The sequence below is a fragment of the Anopheles coluzzii genome, chromosome 2 (genome assembly GCF_943734685.1).
Source record: "Anopheles coluzzii chromosome 2, AcolN3, whole genome shotgun sequence".
NCBI lineage: Eukaryota > Metazoa > Arthropoda > Insecta > Diptera > Culicidae > Anopheles > Anopheles coluzzii.
The window spans coordinates 13,003,741-13,017,168 of NC_064670.1; the positions used below are offsets into that span (position 1 = coordinate 13,003,741).

The 13,428-nt window shown below is 51.6% G+C and overlaps 6 protein-coding genes across 10 annotated transcripts in view; 2 read left to right on the forward strand and 4 right to left on the reverse strand.

Annotated features, from left to right (window-relative positions):
- The window catches only part of LOC120950146 (protein takeout-like), a 216,006-nt gene extending 211,643 nt beyond the window's left edge, over positions 1-4,363 (reverse strand). Inside the window, exon 1 of the mRNA XM_049606062.1 lies at positions 4,353-4,363. The gene's annotated coding sequence lies outside the window, so the exon portion shown is untranslated. The remainder of the gene's footprint in view (positions 1-4,352) is intronic.
- The window catches only part of LOC120952479 (RNA-binding protein Musashi homolog 1), an 89,069-nt gene extending 83,619 nt beyond the window's left edge, over positions 1-5,450 (reverse strand). For all 5 annotated transcript variants that reach the window (XM_049606060.1, XM_049606059.1, XM_049606061.1 and 2 more), the window contains exon 1: positions 5,219-5,450. The gene's annotated coding sequence lies outside the window, so the exon portion shown is untranslated. The remainder of the gene's footprint in view (positions 1-5,218) is intronic.
- An 807-nt stretch (positions 5,451-6,257) lies between these two features.
- Positions 6,258-8,955, forward strand: LOC120949522 (SWI/SNF-related matrix-associated actin-dependent regulator of chromatin subfamily E member 1). Its single transcript, XM_040366877.2, has 2 exons — positions 6,258-6,364; positions 6,472-8,955. Exon 2 carries the CDS (start codon positions 6,530-6,532, stop codon positions 8,819-8,821), a length of 2,292 nt encoding a protein of 763 aa, XP_040222811.1. The 5' UTR covers positions 6,258-6,364; positions 6,472-6,529; the 3' UTR covers positions 8,822-8,955.
- Positions 8,956-9,021: 66 nt separating this feature from the next.
- LOC120949523 (proteasome subunit alpha type-2) lies at positions 9,022-10,202 on the reverse strand. Its single transcript, XM_040366878.2, has 3 exons — positions 10,034-10,202; positions 9,613-9,945; positions 9,022-9,519 (listed from the first exon to the last, which is right to left on the reverse strand). Exons 1-3 carry the CDS (start codon positions 10,072-10,074, stop codon positions 9,189-9,191), a joined length of 705 nt encoding a protein of 234 aa, XP_040222812.1. The 5' UTR covers positions 10,075-10,202; the 3' UTR covers positions 9,022-9,188.
- Positions 10,203-10,529: 327 nt separating this feature from the next.
- Positions 10,530-11,987, forward strand: LOC120953973 (uncharacterized). Its single transcript, XM_040374437.2, has 2 exons — positions 10,530-10,643; positions 10,726-11,987. The coding sequence occupies exons 1-2, from the start codon at positions 10,539-10,541 to the stop codon at positions 11,590-11,592; spliced, it is 972 nt and encodes a 323-aa protein (XP_040230371.2). The 5' UTR covers positions 10,530-10,538; the 3' UTR covers positions 11,593-11,987.
- Positions 11,831-13,427, reverse strand: LOC120953972 (interleukin enhancer-binding factor 2 homolog). The gene is made up of 2 exons (XM_040374436.2): positions 13,290-13,427; positions 11,831-13,223 (listed from the first exon to the last, which is right to left on the reverse strand). Exon 2 carries the CDS (start codon positions 13,201-13,203, stop codon positions 12,007-12,009), a length of 1,197 nt encoding a protein of 398 aa, XP_040230370.1. The 5' UTR covers positions 13,204-13,223; positions 13,290-13,427; the 3' UTR covers positions 11,831-12,006.
- Between the last annotated feature and the right edge of the window lies 1 nt (position 13,428).

Consider the following 13,428-nt stretch of genomic DNA (forward strand, 5'->3'; position numbering starts at 1 on the left):
TAATTTTTTTGCATCGGTCAACACATTTCGACTTTGTTTGCATACGTTTGGTCGCGTTTGCCAATTAACGGGGCTGCGTTAAAGGCAGGTCAATAGTGGCGCAATGTTCTTACGCGCCACTGAGTGACGAGTGAATCAAACCAAAGCAAAAACCCCTGGTTTGTAAGAATCCAGACCAAAAGAAGGAAAAAAAACAGTTACGTAACAAACAAAGCAACGAATTTTGTTTTCCCACAAAATGACACTCATTGATGTGGCGGCGGCGGTGGCGCCTAGAGCTTGCCTAGAAAATGCTCTTTAAAAGCGCTACACCACCCACAAATAGTTTTGTCGAATTTACGGAGAAGTTCTGGGCCCAAAACAGACACCGCAGCGTGTGTGTGCAGAACCAAAGACAAAACTGTTAAAGAAAAAACTCCCACGGCACTGCTTTGCAATGTCTGGGGTTTGGAATACTTTCGGGGAATTGCTCCGAATGAAAGAAAGCAAGCACAATCCCCCACTCCCACCCCGACGTAGCGTAGCAGTCCAAGAACATCAGCGCTCAGCACACTTGAGCATTGAGCCGTTTTTTAATCGTTCATTCTGGGCAAAAGCCTCTTTAATTCGAGTTTTTGCTCCATGCTTGGGACTGTTTCCATTCGGTTAGTTCACTCCCTTCCCACCCACCCGCCACATTTGCAGCACCACTGCTCTTTTTCCACTGTTTTGCGTCAGCAGAATTCTTCCCTGGCATTCTCTTCTCCATTTCCCCATGTACCACCCACCCCTGAAAATAGTCTTCTGTGTGTTGATTTCGTTCTTTTTTAAGGCTCTCTCTCTCTCTCTCTCTCTCTCTCTCTCTCGCTCGACCGTCTTGAGCTGGTGAAGCGACTTGCTAAAGCCTGCGGGGTGGCATGCGCGAAAGAGACAAGATACAAAACAAAACCGCCCCACGTAACCATTCGACGGGCGAGGGTGCTCGTGGTGTGCAGTAAAAATGACAACGCGAGATATGCGATCCACCATTGCCACAGGAATTGAGAGCGGAATCTGGGATATCCCGGGATATATTCTGGTTTTCCGCTCTCCCACACGCTGCTCACACACACACACACACACACACACACACACACACATACACACAGTAACCTTACTTCTCTTAGGTCGTTCGATCCCTACCGTTGTTGCAGTAGACCACCGGCCAAGATAGTTACGGCACCGGGATAAAGTTTTCTGCGGACTGTAACCACGCTACTGATGTACCGCAAAACTCTAAGCGCTTAAGAAGTTTGGCAGTAATATCCTCATGCAAAACCATCACAAAAACACAACACCACAGCAGCACCACGATTGCCACACTGCTCTCAAAAGGATATTCCGCAACGGGAGGCCATCCAAGCCACCATACGGCCGCGCACGCAAGAAACGTCAGAAACTTGCGGAGGCATCGAACATCACAGGAAAAAAACACGCCATTTTCAAAGCTCCAAACTCTCTCTCTCTCACACACATTCTGAGTTCTACTTTCTCTCCTTTGCAAGGATTCAACTTCCAGAGCGAGAGAAAGAGAGCACGCTTGTGTGTCATGGCGACGGAAGAAAACAACACGCCGCACAGCCCTACGGATATTATTTGCCGAATGGGTCCCTTTCTCTATCTCTCTCTCTCTCTCTCTTGGTTCTCTGTTCACCCACCATTTGTAGTGCACCCCAACACACTCCCACACACACACACACACTCAGGCCGCATATCGGTTAGAGCGTTTTTGGTGTTTTGCAATGCAGTAAACGACCAGCCAGACCAGCCTGCCCACCGGAATGATAGAAGAAGGCCATGAAAAATACACACACACAGCCACATACACACAGAGTGACATTCTAACAATTCCAGCACCATTGGCGTGTCGCGGCTCCGCTCCGCGCCCGATTGCAGCAGGATTTTGCAATGGCTGCCGCCAACAATGTGATGCTTTCTCTCCTTCCTGCCGCCATTGAACGCGCTGCTCTCCGCCTTTGTGCGTGTTTTTGCTTCATTTTGTAATACATCTGTGGCCATTATTCACGTACTGTTTTAGAAGGAAGCGTCCCAAATCGGCCGCTCGATGGTTGTTTTTTGCCCTTAGCCTTTCATTTAACTTCTCCGCTTTCCTGATGTTAAGTGGGGGGGGGGGTATTAATGCAATGGAATGCTTTTTATGTGAATTGTTTGTTTGTTTTTTTATTTTGTTTTTTTGTTGCTCTCTTCTCTTTACATTCTGCAAGGACCTTAACATCTCTAAAGGCGCTGTACTTTACATTCGTTTCTTCTTGTTCCAATTTTGTTATTCCTATCCTCTCAATCTGTCCCTCTCTCTCTCTCTCTCTCTCTCTCTCTCTCTCTCTCTCTCTCTCTCTCTCTCTCTTTTGCTCTCTGTGGGATTGCGACTCTCTTTTTCACCCGCCCTTCGCGACACAGGATCTGTGTGCACACACCGCTTTAGCAGTCCCCCAGTAATGCCCAGTAGTCTCACACACGCACACTCACACACATACACACATTAATAGAACAAAAAAGCAGGATACAGGGCATGGGGTTTGCAAGAACGCTTTACAGAAAAAAGGGGGAAACGCACAGCCAAAAAGGGACGCAACGACGCGGCAGCAGCTGGGCGGACTGGAACGAAACCAGAACACGCCGCACATCTGTCGTCGTCGTTCGTCGTCGTCTTCGGTACACAACAATATCCTGACAATGCTGCTACTTTGGAGCAGAAACGCACAACAAATAATAAAGGAACAGGGGGCTCGGGGGGAGTAGTGGGGAGTGATAGAAAAATACGTTCTCACGCTTCTCTTTCTCGCTCTCGCTCTCTTTCTCTCTCGCTTTAACGATCCAACACAAACCGCGCTTGTCACACACAAACACACACACCGTGCGTTTCTATCTCTCTGTAGCGTTGCGTTCTCACTCACTCTCTCACTCACGCTGTCCCGCGTTCACAGGCAGGCAGCTGCGGCTTCTTGATCGTGCGTAACACCGTGTGTCAATGTGTGCGTGTTTGTTCTTGCTGTGTCAAATGCAATCTCCACTTCGACTCCACTACCACACCGTTCGCTTTTCATCTCTACGCAAACGACGCTAACCGTACCGCTCTCCGCACCGCATCACTCCACACACACACGCGCGCACACGTACGATCGCACACAGCGTTCACCGCTCGCAACTGGAAACGCGACGGTACAAAGTACAGGAGAACGCACACATACTCACACTCTAACAGTGGGCTCCCCCTGGCTTCCTTCTCACGGACGCAAACACACACAGAGAGCCACTAATGCGCGTACGCAACGCGAGAAACAAAGTGGAAGGGTAAGAAAGGCGAGGGACGCACACACACACATGAATTAAACAACAACAACAAAACAACGCAGCACCGTTTGCCAGGTTCCTTTTGGTTGCCGGGAAGCGCCTTCATTCTTCTTCAGCGTGTACCACCACCACCACCACCAACACCATGAGGCCGCTCCAGAAAGGCTCTTTTAGCTATGTGGGAGCATCATCGCCACCATCATCATCATCATCATCATCCCCCCATCACGCAAACACGCTCTAGAAAGCTAGGAAAGAGGGAAGCAGGAAGGTGGGAAGCAAAAGGGGAGAAAAAAGCAAGGGTAAACGCGTCGTTCTCCTCTGTTCTTCTTCGTCCGTTCTTTGCGAACGGAGAGTGGGGGGAGCGGCATGTTATTTTGCTCTCCACACACGCACACACACACACACACGTGTACGCACACATTCTGGCGTTTTTCTTTTTCACTTTTTTTTTGCTGTTTGCTTCTCCCCAATCGCTTTCGCTCTTAGCGTTCTTTGCCGTGTTATGTTTCGGTCGTGATCTTTTCATCCCCCCCCCCTTTTCCCCCCTCTCTGTTCAGCAACCCCTTTGCTTCGTTTTTCTTTTCCTCATTCCCGTATGTGGATGCCCTTCGCGGCGATCCTGTTCCGTTCTTTACCAAAAACTCGTTTCCTTTGCCTGGTTTTCTTTGTGTGTGTGTGTTTCTTTTTTGGTGGGGAGAACCGATACACATTTCATCCCTCCGCTGCTTGGTTCTCGTTCTACACTCCTCACCACTTCGGTCTGTTTTGTTTCAAAAAGAGACCGGAGCCTGCCTGAGCGTTTCTTGGCGGTTTCTTTGCCGGTTTCTTTCTTCTTTCTCTGTCTCTCCTTCTCTCCCTCTCTCTTTGCTGTTAGCAAACGATGAAGAAATCGAAGACGGCGGTGGAGTTTTGCTACGCGCCGGATGGTGCACAGACGCCGGGTTTTTTTTTTGTTCCTTTCCTTTTCTTTACTTTGACCTGCACGCTACGTTCGGGGCCCTCCCTGCTTTACCCACAACCAAAACCAAAATTTTGTCCTGATGGATGAAACCTAAGCACCCAAATGCTCCAACTACAAATGCTCAAAAAAATACAGAGCCAGCAAAGGCATAAGAATAAGGTGCCAAAGAAAAGGATCGGAGAAAAGATTCCTTCTACCTCTCTCCCACACACACACACACGTGTCCCTGCTAGTGGCAGGATATTTTGTATGGTGGCTCTGTCCATGTGAACGGTACATTGCACCCGAAATTGAAGAAGAACGACAAATGGCGACACAACAAGTTTGGCAAATGGCAACCAAACGGAGCGTCCTTTTCAGCTTCTGCTGCTGCTAATAGAAGCTTTACCGGTGTTCTTGTACGTGTCTGTGTGTATGTGTGAAGGAAAGACGGATTGCTTTCCCTTTGGCATGAACAACGCGCATTCTTAGCAAGCGTTGCTGCTGCTGCTGCTGCGGCTAACAACCCCGTGAGACAGGATGTGAAAGAACAATGGCGCTACCCTTGCTGTTGGATGTGTTGGCGCGGCTGGAAAATGGAAGCTAAATACGTTTTCTGCCCATCCCAAGGGCACGGCGAAACGGACGCTGGGACAATTTAGGGGTTTTGGGAAATGATACACACAGACAGTCACGCATTCATACGCATTCAAACACACTGAACACAAGGCAACAGGACAAAATGACACTTTTCCGTAGCACAATTAGCCAAATAAATTAAACCGAATAAAAAATAAAACTCCACATCGCGCTTGTCTAAAAATGCATAGTTTTGTTTTTCAGCACATTGCCGGACGCATTAAACACGCACAAACTCTGGCTGGCACAACACCACACTGAATGCGACAATGCTTAAACATTTGTTTTGCAACCGCAAACACTCACACTCTGCACACTCTGGTTGAAGGACGCGCGAACAAATTGCTTTCTGCTAAGTTTTCGCTGGTGAAAGGTTCTTTTCCCTTTTGCTCCGGGAGTCAGAATATCCTTTTTGCTGCTTTCAACTGGAAAAACGGTCAAACGAGGGTGCAACCACGAACAACACGTCTGTACACTTGCAAGCGTTGGAAGTGAGTGTGCAAGAGAGCGAGCGGCTTGCCGTGAATCGCGCACCACATTGCGGCGTAAACATTTGCCGAACCGATTCCGTGTGGCCGTCGAGAGAGCGAGAGAAGGAGCGAGAGAGAGAGAGAGATATGCGAGAGAGCGAAAGTTGCGAAAGCCGAAGTTGGGCTAGCGCGCTGCTAGAACGGCCGCCGCCATTTGTTAGGTGTGTGCACGAGTGAGACGGCATGCGCCGGGTACGCTCTACCTCTCTCTTTGTCTCCCTTGTAAACCCTTGGCGGTAAGAATGCGCAGATAATGGCAGGTTTTACAGGGTGACACCACTATTATGCTTAATTGAAATCTTATGTATTTTTGCTTTTAAATGTGGATTACGGGTGATGGTTGTCACATCATTTTTGGTTATGTCTTGATAATTCTGAACAAATTTATGTTTACAACATATTGCCAGAACAAAACCCTGAACTGGTTAAATACAAAGATAAACCACTTGACTCTCTTCGTCTCTCGGCGGTAAAGAACAATTTCTATAACTCTTAACTTTAAGATTTATCAAATATATAAAAATATTGTAAAAACTTTAAGTAAAAAATATTATACTTTTTACTTGCAATATTTTGTTTTTTGTACTTTAAATAATATTTTTAGTTGAAAATAGTTCTATATTGTACCCTTTGGGAAAGTATTTGTTTCCCTTTTTTGTCTTTATAAAAATATGATCGTTTAGAAAGCAAACTGTTTGATTTTAACGTATAATTTACTTAAATAAAAAACAAATTATTCAAAATGATAATTTTTGTGCGACATCATTGCACTACGACCGCAAGTGAAGTAACATTGATAGACCACTGCCTAAGCATGGTTGACTGTCGTTCCATGTGTCAAAGCGAGCTGTCAAATTTTTGCTGAAGGAAAAATAGCGTCCGTCTTTTGTGGCATTGGTGCGAAGCTTTTATCAATCTTTTGGTAAGAAATGTGATTTTCCGTGTGGTTTTTACTTTTCCATATGTTGTAAAAGTCTCATGGGCATCCTTTTGTATGTGTTTCATAACTCGGACTTCATTTTATTGTAGCGCAAACAGCACACCAACTCCCGGACCTGCAGACGCCGATCGGGCTTGGAAAATCAAAATGGCGCTGCCAGCCAACTATAAACACAACATACCGGGTCCGCCGATGCCCCCGCAACGTTTGCGGCCGTCGGGCTCGGCCGCCGACCGGAAGGACAACTCGAGCCCGTTCATGCACAACCCGCACGGCAATCCGGCGTTCAACCCGCAGAAGATGGGCAAGGCTTCGGCGGCGTCCGAGTCGAAGATGATCAAACCGCCCAAGCCGCCGGAGAAGCCGCTGATGCCGTACATGCGCTACTCGCGCAAAGTGTGGGACTCGATCAAAGCGTCCAACTCCGATCTGAAGCTGTGGGAGGTGGGCAAGATCATCGGGCAGCAGTGGCGCCTGCTGCCCGAATCGGAGAAGGAGGAGTACATCGCCGAGTACGAGCTGGAGAAGGCGGAGCACGAGAAGAACATGAAGGCGTACCACAACTCGCCGGCCTACCTGGCCTACCTGACGGCACGCAACAAGGTGAAGCCGGGCGATGGCGACGGGCACGAGCCTTCGTCGCGCTCGAGCTCGAAGGGCGGCCAGGCGGACCGGCGGATCGACATTCAGCCGGCCGAGGACGAGGACGACCCGGACGATGGGTACTCGTTCAAGCACGTGGCGTATGCGCGCTTTTCGCGCAACCATCGGTTGATAAACGAAATCTTCTCCGATGCCGTCGTGCCGGACGTCCGTTCGGTGGTGACCACGCAGCGTATGCACGTGCTGAAGCGCCAGGTGCAGTCGCTCACGATGCACCAGATGAAGCTGCAGCACGAGCTGCAGCTGATCGAGGAGAAGTTTGAAACGCGCAAGCGGAAGTTCGTCGAGTCGAGCGAAACGTTTCAGGACGAGCTGAAAAAGCACTGCAAACCGGCAGTGGACGAGGAAACGTTCGGGAAGATGGTCGACCGGCAGTACGAGATGATGAAGCGCGACCGTCTGCGAGCGCTGGAGGAGGCACAGAAGCCCCCAGCCCCGGTGCCGACGCCTGCACCCGCACAGCCACCCGCAGCGGGTCCGCCGAAACCGGAATCGGAAGCAGCGCCAGATCAAGCTGCGACCGCGAGCGAATCATCCACGGACGGTGGTGCACCGGCCGGTGCAACAACAGAAGCGAATGAAGCTACTTCTTCTGCCGTTGCCACTCCCCGGGATCGGTCTCCACTGGCAGCGGCCACTTCGGACGAATCTCAAGGCTCGCAGGACTCGACGGCTGGCGGTCCTCCGCAACCGTCGGTCGAAAAGATGGACACGACCGAGGACCCGAAACCGGACGCCAAGGACGATAAAGTGGTAGCGACCGCTCCGAAAGCATCGCCCGAAGCGGTCAAAGAACCGGTTACACCGGCTGTGCCGAATCAGCCCCCGGTCGTTCCGGACCAGCAAGTTCCGGCCTCGGTCTTACCGCCAGCCGGTCCAGTTCCAGCTCCCGCTCAGGCAGCAGTTCCACCGCCTGCACCCATCGTTCCCACGCCCCCATCGTCGGAACCGAAAGCGGAAGTTCCCCCGACCTCGACCGTACACCACACCGGTCCCGCTCAGCCACCACCACCAGGCACGCACCACACCGTAGTCCACGGCGGGTATCCTCCCCATGCCGCACCGGCACCCTCTGCGCCTGCCATACCGCCACCGCATCAAGCGCCGGTTGTGCCCACGCCGCCACCGCCCTCCCACACACCCGAGGCGCAAGTTCCACCGCCGAACGTAACCGTACCGCACCATCAGCCACCACCGCATCCACCGCCGCACCATATGCCTCCGCACATGCAGCCCCACCCTGGTATGCCCGGCCACGGACCCTCGTTCCCGGGCTATCCGCATGCCGGTTCGCCACGCGCACCGTACTACCTTTCTTCGTACGGGGGGCACCCGCAACCGTACGGCCAGTACGGACACTATCCGTACCATCAGCAGTATGCACCGCCACCACCACCCCCGGGCAGCTACGTCCGCCCACCGGGCGGACCACCAGGGCCGATGGGACACTACGGTGAGGTACATCCGCACCCGGACGCACACCACGGTTACGGTCCACCGCCCCCGACGGCAGGTGGATCAGTTCCTCCCGGCGGTATGCCACCCGGACCGGGTGGTCCACCGCCTACTATGGTCACAGCAACGGCTACAGTGACGCCGCCGACCGGGGTTCCGTCCGTGTCGCAACCGGAACCGGGCGAGATTGAGCCGGAAAAGGCCCCGGCGGCCGCTGCCGCTGCAACGCCCGCTGCAGCTACTCCGGCGTCGAAGAAACGCAAGAAGGGCGGCGCTGCGGCAGCAGCCAAACACGACGATGCGGACAAGAAGGACGACTGATGGATGCGCCATTCGCGCCCGTCGTAATTTCATGCTTAATGGATAAGAATTTGCACTATTTGCATTCGCTATATGATGTAGTTCTAACGTGGAAGCTATTCAATAAATCAACCTTATTATGGCTCTAAAAAGAAGTGTGTTAGCGTGCAAATGTTGATGAGTACGCGAAACCAAATGAAAAACCATTAAATCTCCATCGATCCGCTTGAAGAAATGTAACTGTTTATTCCAAATCATCCACCCATCCAGAGTAACTCTACTTTAACGCAAAAAATGTCCCTGGCTAGGACGCACTCTTACGACGAAAAAGCTCCCTCTTCTCACTCTCTCTCGATTTGCTTCTCCCCCTTTGCCCTAGCTAGCTAGCTTATGGAATATTGGCCAGATAATCCTGAACGTCGGATGGGTCCAGTCGGCGGAAACCGTTCGCATCGCAGATGCCCACCTCGATATTGTCCGCGTTCATCTGTCCCTCGAAGCCTTCCTTGAGCGTCAGAATCGCGGTATGAACGGCATCATCCAGCTCGAGATCTTCGCTGTACCGCTTCTCGAGGAACGTTTTGCCATTGTTGGCGTTCTTGCCCATCGCCGTCGCCTTCCACGCGAAGTAAGCGCCGGACGGATCGCACTGGAACAGGTACGGACGGCCATCGTCCCAGCCGCAGATCAGCAGCGAAACTCCAAACGGTCGGACACCGCTGTTACAGGACGGAGATGGGGAGGGAATGATATCGTGAATTATCTGGCAAGGGCGGGGGAATCGCACTTCAAACAAATAAGCCAACACTCACCCCGACTGCGTGTACTCCTGCATGACGGTGGCCACCTTCTGCACCAGCTGCGACGTCGGTATCGGTTCGCGGTACGTGAGGTAGTAGTTTTGGGCCAGCTTGCGGGCCTGCTTCACCAGCAGCCGATAGTCGGGCCCCATGCCAGAGTAGATCATCCCGATATGGTTCGTCACCATCTCGACCTTGTGCACGCTGTGCTCATCGTACAGGATCGATTTCTGCTTGTTTTCCGTCGCGATTACGACACCGTTTACCGCCTTGATTCCGACCGACGGTGCTCCGGCCGCTACCGCCGCGAGGGCATACTCGATCTGGACCAGCTTACCCGACGGGCTACGGGGAGCAGGAGTGTACGGTAGGGTTAGTTTCGTTAGAAGTAGAAAAAAAAACTCACCGGAAACGTTCGCCCTTTCCCACTTACCTAAAGGTGGTCAGCGAAAAGCTATACCGTTCCGAAGCCATCACGAAAGATTCAGCTCAAAATGCAGCGTACGGACAAGATGTTTTTCATAAAATGGTTTCAGTGCGGAGGAAACAAATCTGGCAAAACAGCTTTCTCACCGGCAGTGACAGCTCGTTCGCAACGCTGGGAGGGAAATGACAGTTTGCTCTGCACAATGGGATATTCCGTGGACCACAGAGAGTTTCTTTTTAATTTATTTTACTTTAGTAGTTTTACTAATTTCCAAAAAAAAACTGAAGATAAAATTGCACAAAAAAATAATGATGTTTCTCTACCAACAACAATTCATTTTATGGAATTCAATTTAAAATTTAAATTAATTTGCCATAATATGGCGACCGTTTTTATAGCGAGCTGGGCATGAGTGAGCTGGGCGTGAGTTTTCCTCCGTGCAGAATTTTCTCACTTGTTGTGCTCGCAGGTGTACAGAAAGGAAAACACTGCGACACTTGTATGTGTGCGTATGTTTTGCTGTCAAAATTTTTCACTTTTCCACAGTGAATTTTCTTCCCTGACCCGAAGAGGACATCAATATCGTCCGCGCACCGTCCTCGAATCTTCAATGGGAGTATGTGCAGCTGCTTTGGATTTCTTCCCCTATTACGGCCACGTGATATTCAAATAATGTAACCGATTTCCCCCATTTCCAGAAAATGCGACAAATAGAGCAAAAGTACGACCTGTCCAAGTGTCACACGTACAATGAGAAAAGTTCGTTCGCGTTCTGGGTCGTGCTGGTGCTGCTGTTCTGCTTGGCGCTGGGCAACCTCTGCCTAACGCTGTCCATCACGGCGATACTGCGAATCTACCGCGGGATGGAAAACATCGAGCTGATACAGGACGCCGATTCGATCAAGTTTTACGGCAACATCGATTTCGACCGGGTGTACAAACAGGATGGGCTGCTGGAGAGCTTCTACGATGAGCCGCTGGAGCTGGCCGGCGACGATGGGGACATCTCGATCAATCTCGTCAATCGGAACGGCAATACGCACAACAAAATTCAGCTCACGCGCACAGGCACCTTCCTGAAGGGCATCAACCATTTCGATGTGAAAGATCCGGCAACGGGCAGGCAGGTGTTTGGGACGTTGCGCCCTCACTACAACATGCCCCAGGGGGCGATGATCCTGCAAGCCCATCTGGTGAACAGTGGCCGCATTGCGGCGCCCATTAACGATACGCTGAAGCTGCAGACGCGCAACAAGCTGACGCTCAAGGGCACGGAAGGAATTCGAATGGAGGCGAAGGAGCTGCTGTGGTCGGCGGACCAGAACATCTTCCTGAAGTCGGACAACGGTAGCACGATGCTGGTGGGCGGCAATGGGGTGTGGGTGAACGTGAACAACTTGCCGGTGGTCAAGAGCGAGCACGGCGTGCGGACAGGATCGGCCGTCCAGTACAAGCTGTGCGTGTGCCATCCTCAGGGGCGCATCTTTCGCATGGCCGTGCCCAAGTCGCACAATGCTCGGGTGAACTGTGCCCATTTCAGTGGCAAGGAGAATCCATGTGCGTAGGGAGGGAGCGAGCGGGCAAAGGACAGTATTGGGTAGAGCAATAGGGGCAAACACATATCGGCCATATAGAGGTAGAGCTCGGTTTTGTTAGGTAGTGATAGTTGCTCAACGAAAAGTAGTTTCTAGTTGCTGTTTATTTCAATACTCATATACTCATATATATATATATAGGAGTAGATAGAGTAGGGCGACGTTGTTAAACGCATTTTTTGTTCTCTTAATGTTTACCAAACGGGCTAGAAGTATTTCGTTTTATTTTTGTTTTATCATATGGTAGTTGATTTATTAAGTTCACGGCAATTACCAAAGGGTTAAGTTAACATTAATCCACACGTGTTCGTTTAGTCGACAAAAAGTCAAGTGTTCCGAATAAAATACTAATCTTAACGCGTCAAGAGCAGCTGGACACTGGCTTCACTCGATCGGCTCTTCGCTAATCGTTTCTCCCTCGACGCACTCCATGTCGTCCTCTTCGCCGTCCTTCTTTTCCGACGGCTTTTCGTACGCCGGTTCCATCGGCGAAACGACCACCCCGTCCCAAACGGACATTTCGTTCGCGACGGTTGTGTTCTCCACGAACCCGAGTATGTGCTTGTATCCACCGTGGGCCAGCACCCGCACCAGCGTTTGGGCCGTCATGCAGCATTCGTCCTGCTGTACCAGCGTCATCGACGTGTGCACCCGGAAGTGGCCCACCTCACAAGGATCGGTAATGCCAGCCGAACCGGGCACGAACAGCCCCGAAGCGAGCAGCTGAAACACGCGCCGGAAGGCCACGTTCACCGGCAGCGCCTGGCGGCTCGGGTTGTTCATGATGGCGGAATGGGCGAGCAGATCGCAAATCCACGGATTGAGCGGCTTGAACCCATCGAACCGGCGGGCCAGATCTTTCAGTATGCGAATCAGCACCTTAATGGTGGAATGGTGTGCGTTCTCCTCGAACCAGCGCGTGTGCCGGATAGCGGCCAGGTGGCTTTGGATGATTTTAAAATCCAGATGCTTCTCCGTCTCCAGCTTGCGCATGTTCTGGGGCAGCGTGGCAATCAGGCAGCGCACCTTCGCGAGGGAGTTTGAGATTTCGAACCCCTTCTCGCTGAACGACAGCGATAGGGCTTCCGCCGTTGGGACGACTTCCGTTTTCATCGACTTTTCCAGATCCTCCTCCACCTTCTTGCCGAGCGTTTCGGCGCAGTCCCTCGTGGGGAGCGACTTCAGGATGATCACGATGTCGGCCACATTGCTACCGGCCATCATGGTGCCCTTCTTGAACGAGCCTACCTGGCGTACCTCCTCCAGCTGGCACTTGGTAAAGTCGCCGGGTGCAATTACAATGTTATCCAGTACGGCCTGCACCTTCGAGACAAGGTTCGAGATGGCCGTTTGTTCCGCTGCGGCCGGTGTGAGGTCCTGGCTGCGCTTCAGCAGCGCATTGGTTAGCACGGAGTCGTCCTGCGCCGGCTGCACCCGGGGAAAGGCCATCTCGGCGAGCGTCAGATCGAACGGGTGGCGGGGAAGGAACGTTTTCTTGTTCATGAACGGTGCCCCACGCACACGCATGCCCATTCCCATGCCGCCTCGGCCTCCGCCGCGCATCATTCCCGGACGAACCATTGTTTTGTGTGTTTGTGCTTCTGAAAGCGTATGTACAATAATATTAACGTTTTGAAGTGAAATGTACCCGCCGTAGGGCTACTTACTGGTATTTGCCGACCTTTTGCAACAACAATCCGTACCAGCTTCTGTTCAATGCCGGAACACCAACAAACCAACAATCCGTATCGATCGGCGTTTGCGATGAAAACATTTGACGCTTCAAACGAGACGTCAAACCTTGCT